The 9,075-nt window shown below is 41.4% G+C and overlaps 1 protein-coding gene across 2 annotated transcripts; it reads left to right on the top strand.

Moving 5' to 3' along the window:
• Positions 1 to 2: 2 nt before the first annotated feature.
• On the top strand, positions 3 to 7,583 carry pacrg (PARK2 co-regulated). Of its 2 annotated transcripts, XM_015962225.3 has the most exons (6): positions 3 to 140; positions 235 to 441; positions 2,262 to 2,399; positions 3,185 to 3,356; positions 4,306 to 4,455; positions 7,332 to 7,583. In XM_015962225.3, exons 2-6 carry the CDS (start codon positions 373 to 375, stop codon positions 7,478 to 7,480), a joined length of 678 nt encoding a protein of 225 aa, XP_015817711.1. In that variant the 5' UTR covers positions 3 to 140; positions 235 to 372; the 3' UTR covers positions 7,481 to 7,583. The 2 variants fall into 2 exon arrangements, with proteins under 2 accessions (XP_015817711.1, XP_054605536.1); XM_054749561.2 differs by lacking the exon at positions 3 to 140 and having other exon boundaries at positions 228 to 441.
• The last annotated feature ends 1,492 nt before the right edge of the window (positions 7,584 to 9,075 follow it).

Raw genomic sequence — 9,075 nt, 5'->3', positions numbered from 1 at the left:
CAAACCTGGATAGGTAAATTGATGCTGCTCTCATGAAAACACAACAGACCTCTGTCCTGTTGTCCCAGACTCCCATCAGTCTGCAGACAGGACAGTCGGGACAGCAGAAGACGCCACAATAACTGGTGGGAATGCAACAGGTAAGTAAAAAGCGCGCTCTCTCTCCGTGCGTGTGTGTGTGTGTGTGTGTGTGTGTGTTTCATATCACTAATGTTTGAATTTTATTCACAACAGCTGTTGATGACCCACGACCCTTTGATTCTGTAGTGTTTCTATGATTTGGACGCATACGCGTCTCCATAGCAACCAGCGCGAGACAGTCCCGACTAACTAGCAGCGCAAACCTAGTTAAGCAGTCAGACGGTCGGTAAAATGCCAAAGAAGAGATCTGAGCTAAAGGCTGAAGCCTTCACCATTAAGGCCACCATGAAAGTAGCCGCGGTGAGTAACGTCATGGCACGTCTTTTTCTTCTGTTTACTTTTGAAAACGCTTAAGCTACAAACACGGAGCAGGGGCAACGGGCAGGCATTCAGATGTTTAACTTAATTTAACAAAAATGGTTGAACTTTGACTACGTTATATATAAATGAGGGTTGTGAAAAATTCTGGTACACTTCCTGTAAATTGGGAAGAAAATTAGCTTTTAACTGTCTGAACTAGATCATCATGCTTCATGTTTGGTTCCAGATTGCCTTCGTGCTTATTCATGCTTGTCCACGGTCTCTAGTGGACATAAATATTAAACAATTAAATTGTAGCACCCTACAGACAATCTAATGAATCCATTAGTTGTTTTCCATGTCTACCGTAAATCCTCTAATACAGGCCCGGGCCTGTATTTGACTCAAACTCATCAAGCTCCAGGCCTTTATTGGAAGGAGGACCAGAATTAGAGACAGGCCTCAATTTCTATTTGAGCAAAATGAACTAATGGTTCGCTGGAGTTTTTGACAATTAATGTTGAGCCCACATTTTCAAAGTTAAACCCATTTCTTTTAACAACGATGGTTTCTGCTTCAGCCCTCTCCCCCCTCCCCCTGCGCAGCTGCCACAAACTCACTGATGCGCCTTCAGCCTCTCCAAGTTCCTGCTGCTCTAAACATTAAAATAATTATTTCATTTTCTGTTCTTCACTTCTGATTACCTTCAATGGTGTCTGTTTGTTGCAACCACCTGGTACAAAAACTAACTTGTTTTTGTTTGACTATTTTTCTGTCCTGTCTGTTTATTATCTTCCTGCATCTCCTCTCAATCCTAAAGAAAAACTGCTACCTGGGTTCATATATATTCACCTTATGAGTTACATTTGAACTGCAGTTCTAAAAGATCTACCGACCGCAAAAACAGCGGAGTGCTCGCCGGCCACATCAGTTAGGTGCGTCACCGAGGACAAAACAGGTGATGCGCCCCGATCCACAGCAGCGAAACGCATCAGGCACAAATAAAAGAATAAAAGACAGAAAACATAAAAGGAAATGAGCTGACATGAACGATCGCGTGTTAAATTAGTTTTTGAGGTGGCGACACCTGATTTGATCTTGTTACTGTGGCCGTGCTCAGGACGCAGATGTCTGGAGCGCGTCAACAATCAGAGCTTTGCATGCGCAAGCTGGTTAAGATTAGGATGGGGGTGAGGGGAAGGTTAAATTGCAAGAGGGAAAACGTCACAATTTGGTTAAATGTCTGTTTTACGGCGGGTGTCAGTACCGACGCTCTGGCACAGCGCGTTGCCTCCCGACGCGCAGGAGCTTGTCACCTGCTGAGAGCAGGCTGCTGTCTTTTCAGTGGACTGCATCTTGCCGGTCATTATCACGTGACAGCGACTAGTCGATGACAGGCATAAAAAGTCACTATAGTGCGGTGAAGTCGACTAGTGACTAGTTCATACAACCCCTGCTACTGCACCCCAGAGTGTTCTGCAGCATAATCAGCACATTCTCTTTGAACTTGATATCAAATTTTCGCCTCCTCTTCGTCTCCGCACGGTTAAAGTTACCCTCGCGGTCTATCACTGGCAAATCAAAAGTGAGACGGATGACACAACCGCCCCCCGTACTTGCTTGTTACCACATTCCACCCGGCCACAATAAAAAACCGGCCATTATTCACCTCCGCCGACTCCGACACCGGCCAAAATATGATACCCGGCAGTTAATTAAATACAGGCTAATATTAGAGGATTTACGATATTTTAGTTTATTTCTCAGTTTTATTTATTTTTTCATAATTATTGTTCTCCATCGTGTTTTTCTTTTACCAGGTAGTGGGCCCTCCATCTGCAGGGGCTTTTAAAGAGCGACCTGCCAAACCCACCATGCTCCGCAAATACTACCATCGTGGAGACCTGCCGGTCGTGGTTAACCACATCGGCAATGGAGGCAGGGCCATTAAATGGAAGGTAGCGTGTTTGATACCTTCATCCATGTGTCTGTGCGGCTCAAACTGGTGGGGTGTTCCACAGCCTTAGTGCTGCTTCAGAGGAGTCCAAGCCAAACATATTAAAATAAGTTCTGGATGCTTCAAGTAACATATGGCCAGTTTAGTCTGGGTGTAAAGGTGAGGCAGATAAGAAAATCAAGGGGAACAAACTCAACTTCATGAGCAAACTGAAAGCTGATGGATAAGGTCAGGTTCAATTCACTGTAGCTTGCTCCATGCTGTAGGAGCAGCACTTTTCTCTTCCCTTAAGGATTGATGGGTGAAAAATGCCACAGGGGCGTAAGGAATACCAGTTAGTAGTTCTCTGAAGTGCGGTGCCAAATAGTGCTCAACTGTAGCTCAAAATAAAGATCAAGAAAACTGGATGAGGTGTGAAGGGATGAACACGGGGAAGTGCAGATTGAATGTGAACCAGTGCCCTCTAGAAGGAGCTGCTGTAGAAGGTTGGGCCAGAGCTGGAGGAGGTGGCATGAATGAAGAACTTACCAGGGCCTGATATCAAGGGTATTTACTAATGGATTAATGCAGACATCTCTACCAATCATGGATGTAGTTTTGACTTTAGAAGTGGGGGGACACAACTGGCGTGACCATAAAACTGAAGGTGTGTGCCGTAGGGTGCAGTGGCTGAAGCATTAAGTCATAAAACAAATAGAGAATATGTAATTAACATTTCTGATGAGGTCAATTTCTGATTTCAGTTCCTGCACAGGAGCTGTGTTGTGAATGTGTCCCTGTTCTCAGGTTGATATTTACTCACTGGACTACCACCACTACCTGCCGCTGTTCTTCGATGGCTTGTGCGAGACGACTTTTCCTTGTGAGCTTTTCGCCCGCCAGGGAATCTATGAATTGTTGAAAATTGGAGGCCCCAAAATCCTTCCTGTCATTCCTCAGCTCATCATACCCATCAGGAGTAAGTCTCAGGAGGTCCTGACCTACAGGCACGTTTAAGCCGTGCGTTTGTGGATATGTGTGGTTATTTCAAACACAGTTTAATAGCGTTGCTAGGAATAGCTGATAGTGGCATTTTTTTGTTGCAGATATCCGATGTACCGATACAGTCTAACTCTTAATTTCTGATATTGATATGTCAATATATTTGGGGTTCCCTCATAAAGACTAACAACAAACTAATTCCTTTTAAGTTACTCATATCACATATCACATACTTCAGTTTTAATCATTTGTACAAAATAGGACAACTACTTTAAGTTAGGCCAGTTGTGCCAAACAACCAAATATATGTAAAAAAAACTTTACCTCGGCTCTGACTTTTGACGTTTTGATTGGGAGGAGAAAGAGCTGAAGACTTTGGTGTGTAATATGTACGTGGTATGTAGAAGTCGTCTCATTAAAATAATAAAAATGGATTCCTTTTAATGCCCGCATCGGCCAGTAAACATCAGACACGCCCAAACTGTTGATGAAGCTTCAGAAACCACAGTAACCTGTTTGTCTTTAATTTAGGTAAATGTCTTATTATTTTCTGAACAAAATTATGTTAGTAAGAAAAATATCTTATGAACTGCAAGAAAGATTTTTATGCAACTTATAAAATCCTGACAGACTTTTGGCGTCAGCTCAAAACAAGGTGAACATCAGAGCTAATCAGCATTAGCCACGGCGAAAAGTACGTCAGTCAGGTAAAGTCCAGGTCAGTCCCAGGGCCCTCTGAATGTCTCATTACTGACACATCTGGAAAAGAACGACTGCCAGGATTCCTACGAACAAGAGGCTCCAGCTTTCCGTAGAACTATGGTACTTTTAAGTACAGAGATGAAACTTTGTTTTTTTTAACAAAGAGTATTGATCAAATCAAAGAGTATTGACTACTGAACTTTGTTCTTCATCTTGCTTTCCAGATGCCATGAACACGAGAAACCATCAAGTGATGTGCACAACCCTTAGAGCCATTCAGCAGCTGCTGCAGTCTGCGGACGGGGTGGGGGAGGCCATGGTGCCTTACCTCGGACGAATCCTGACTGTTTTTAACATCTTCAAGAATAAAAATGGTGAGTTCAGGTGAAGAGTTGAACATTCATACAAGGACAGATCTGAAATTTAGAGAGTCTGAAATTTAGGCTGGTTCCTTTATCCTGATAAATTTTTTACATGTGCAGCAATTAAAACATATTAATTATGACCAGTAAGATGTGATGATTTCATATAAAAATAAAATATCAATCTGATTGATCTTTGATTGTTTAATCAGAAGATTCTAGGGTTCTTTGCTTCTTCAGGGACCATAATCACACTTCATATTAATTCAGACAGTCAAGTAAAGAGTCAGGTACAGTTTAGTTTAGAAAATGAATTTAATTCTTTTCCCTAAACTAATAATTTATACATGACAAGATATGAATATTGAGATGTGGTGGATGTGAGGTGTTGTGATGGAAGCTAGATGTTGTAGCAACCGTTCTTTGTAGAGGAATTGTGAAATCTGGGTGTGTTTGTTTGTTATAAACTAGAGAGTTAGTTATTGATTAAAAAAACTCATCAGACATCAGTATGCAGGCTTACGATACCCTTGTGTGAGTTACTCCCGGCAGTCCGGAGGGTTGCGGTCAGAGTGGTGAGGTCACTGGACGTCGAAATCACAATACTCAAATCAAATCTAATCAAATCACCTTTATTGTCACGTCACATGTGCAGGTACACTAGTACAGTACGTGCAAGTGAAATTCTTGTGTGCGAGCTTCACAGCAACAGAATCATGCACAAAAAAAAAAAAAAAACGAACCCGACAAGATATATAATGTACAGAAGTTGGTATGTACAAACAGTGGCCTTCATATACTGTGTGGCGTGTGTAATGTTGAAGTTCCAGTAGTGAGGGTGAGGTGTCTATGTAGTGTTCAGCAGTCTGATGGCCTGATGAAAAAAGCTGTCTCTCAGTCTGCTGGTTCTGGACCGGATGCTGCAGAACCTCCTTCCTGATGGAAGTAGTCTGAACAGTTTATGGCTGGGGTGAGTTGAGTCCTTGATGATCCTCCCCGCTTTCCTCAGGCACCGCTTCCTGTAGATGTCTTGGAGGGAGGGAAGCTCACCTCCCATTATCCTTTCAGCACACCACACTACTCTCTGGAGAGCTTTGCGGTTGTAAGCGGTGCTGTTGCCATACCAGGTGGTGATGCATCCGGTGAGGATACTCTCAATGGCACAGCAATAGAAGGTCCTGAGGATGCGGCGGCTCATGCAAACTCAGATTAGTAGCTTCCTCTGAGTTCAGCTTCCTCAGCCATGAGATGCAATCCGGGGTCTGCAGGTTAGGTGTCCCAGGTGGATGTCTGAGAGTTGAAGTAGCTCTGAAAAGAGCTGTTGTGTCTGTAATCACTTGCAGCATCGCAGAAAGGTTTTGACTTAAGGTCAAAGGAGTTTGTTTCAAAAAAGGCTTCTTTCCCGATTTGGCCGAATCGGGGTCAGCAGGAAACTGAATTAATCGGGAAGTAAATCTTGTTTTATGAAACTACTTTGTTATGATTTCTGGCCAAGTTTGGCCAATCAGAATTTGACACGTTTCTGAGTATTTACCAACATCCCTCAGAAAGCCACGCCCTCCTCAGATACAAAAATGTTTTTAAACACTGTGAATGAGAATGATCAAAACCTTATGTGAGGTGCATTTTAACCGTAATGAGTATCTTATTGTAATGTGTATGAGTGTAAACAATGATTAACTTGTTAGATCAAACACAGTGATTTGTGATATAAATGGATCATTGTAAGAACAATATTCATTTTAAACCCATCATTGATTTAAGCACCAATTATTCAAATATTTGATTTAAACACCTTGCTCATTCAACACATGTGATTATTGTAAGCTTATGAGTTGTAAAAGTCATGGAGTCTTCCCTTATTCAGAGTGAAGAATGTTGACGTCTGGCTTTCATGCAGAGTGAAGGACCTTGGGAGAGAATGTTTGTCTGGATGTTTTGTTTTCTGTATGTAAACGCGTGCTGAGCAGAACCTTCTGGATTTAGAAGGCCGAACAGAAAGTGGATTTATTTCTGTAGACGAAAGGTTACGTTGGTCAATATACAGTATAGGTGGAAGTTGACCCTTTTGGATGTTCCACTTGTTATCATTTTGTTCAACTCAGTTTAGTTTAGTTCAAATTAGGAATGTCTTTTGCTCCTTATACTGATCCAGGTCATTCAAGTAGGACTTCAGTAAACTCCGATACCAAGTCTCAGTCAGTTACTTGTAATTTTATGTTTTTAAATATCTAAGAGGACAGACCTTCTGACTGTAGACCATCAAAGTTACCTCATGTGTGTGTAGAGGACCACAGAGCGGGAAGACAGTTCATCTCCACACATCAGAGTCTGTCTCTGCTAACGCTTCTAAAAATCATTGGTCTGTTGTAGAAATAAGTCACTTTACAGTGGATCAGAGGGTTCAGAAAGTTGGTGGCTTGATTCCAGATTCCCACGGAATGCTGAAGTGTCTTTGGGCAAGATACTGAAGCCTTATAGACACCGCCCCCTCAGGTCCATTGATCAGTGTAGCGTATTGGTTTATAGCTCTTTTATGAAAGATGAACCATTCTACATAATAATCTGGAATATTAATTTTAATAAATTAATAACCAAATTTATAGAGATAAGAAGACTCAAAGATTGTTTTCATCGATAAACCGACGATCATATCCGGTTGTCTGTGTTTCAGTTCAATGAAAAGACAAGTTTGAAGTTTAAGAGTTTTAATTCTTCAATTTAAACCTATATGGCAACCCATATTTCCTCACGTTACATCAGTGAAAGTGACCTAAAGCACCTTTGAGTGGTCAGAAAGACTAGAAAGTTCAGTTCATTTACAGCAAACACAAGCTGTTAATGTTAAAATAAATCATGTGCCGGATTGTTTTTTTCCTCTTGTTCAGAAAATTGTGGAGACGAGGTCGGCAGAGAAAAGACCATTGGGGACCTGATCAACGAGACTCTGCAGATGTTTGAAGCCTATGGAGGCCCAGAGACCTATAAAGTGATCAAATACATGGTCCCCACCTATGAGTCCTGCATGAACAAGTGAAGGATGGGTTCCTACAGACTTTGATTGTATTTCTCATATGTCTGATTACTTGGTTTGTTTAAATACCTTGAATTATAGCAGCTATTAAATATACCAACATGTAGAAGTTTTGTATTTTTTGTTCTTTAGTTTAAATCATAACAATGACTGGTTCTTTGTTTTTGCTTTAAAGTTCCTTGAAAACTTGGTCAATTTTAAAGTAAAACATTTTTTCCAGTTTCCTCCACGTTGCTTAACTCTGAACTGGAATGCTTGTTCATGTGTCCACCACAATGATATAAAACTATCCTTAACGCCTTAAACTCATTTACATCTTCCACAGAATCATAACCTGGCAGCAGCCAGAGCTCTGTGTGTAGCCCCGCCCAGTGTGGAGTCTAAACTTTTACCCCGAGTTTAAAACTCTTGCAGCACAAAGTTAACAAAAACATCCTGCTCATTTTGATAGGGTGTTCTGCCTGTCTGGAAAGCAGCAGCTCAGGAGGTGCAGTGAGTTGTCCAGTAGTCAGAAGGTTGTAGGTTCAGTCCCAGCTCCTGCTAGAGAATGCTGCTGTTGTGTCCTTGGGCAAGACATTTAACCCACCTGGCCTGCTGCTGGTGGTCGTACGGACTGGTAGTACCTGTGCTCGGCAGCTTTGCTGTTTGTCAGTGCTTCCCAGGGCAGCTGTGGCTACATCGTAGCTCATCCTCACCAGCGTGTGAATGACTGATTGTTGTGAAGTGCTTTGGGGGTTGTAGAACCCTAGAAAGCACTATACAAACGCAGGCCATTTACCACACCCTAATAGCACCTGGAGGTAATTCTTCACCAGACTAATGGTTGAACTATACTTAACCACACTCTTAATGCCGATCCAAAAATCGGCTAAAAGCGTCTTCGCCACACACGCACACACACACCCTAGTGAAACACAACCCTTCTCAGACGCTAACTGTCTTCATAATGTGTTTAAAATTATTTTATTTTTATTGATTCTATGTTTATATAGAAGGATCAGCACCTTTAGGCAAGCAGCCATTTTATCTCATTGTGCATATGACGTGTCCTGTTATTGTACAATGACAAATAAAGCTATTCAGAATAATTTAACGCAACAAACTCTACCCTTTTCATTTGACATCAACAAATCTTTTTTTAAATCACAAATCAAAATCCTTTAATCACTTTTTTAATCATTAGTAAACTGTCAATGTGTGACTCTGTTCTACAAATGAAACTAGATCTGTTTTTAAATCTTTTTACCTTAATTTCAAGTTATTTCATTATATTGTTCATAACTATTGTATTGGTAACCTTCCACTGGAGAGCAGACATCATCTGCTTTTGACTCGGATTAGAACCAAGCCTGTAGCCAGACCCTTCAGATTATGTTTATTTGAATGAATCAGCTGACCCTAATGAGGTCAGAACTTGGGCGACTCGTCGACATGAACAACCCGACTGATTACTGAGGGTTCAATACACTGAAACTATTGATTATTTGAACTGACAGATTTTAGAAATACAGAAATGCATCTGTCAGTTTGATCAGTTGCTGCAGTCATAATGTTGGTTAATTTGAGTTTTTATATATTTTTTTCTGGTTCCCTTTGAA

Source organism: Nothobranchius furzeri, chromosome 16 (assembly GCF_043380555.1).
Source record: "Nothobranchius furzeri strain GRZ-AD chromosome 16, NfurGRZ-RIMD1, whole genome shotgun sequence".
Taxonomy (NCBI): Eukaryota; Metazoa; Chordata; class Actinopteri; order Cyprinodontiformes; family Nothobranchiidae; genus Nothobranchius; species Nothobranchius furzeri.
Note: the sequence above shows the minus strand (reverse complement) of the source record. Positions and strands in the feature narration are given on the sequence as shown.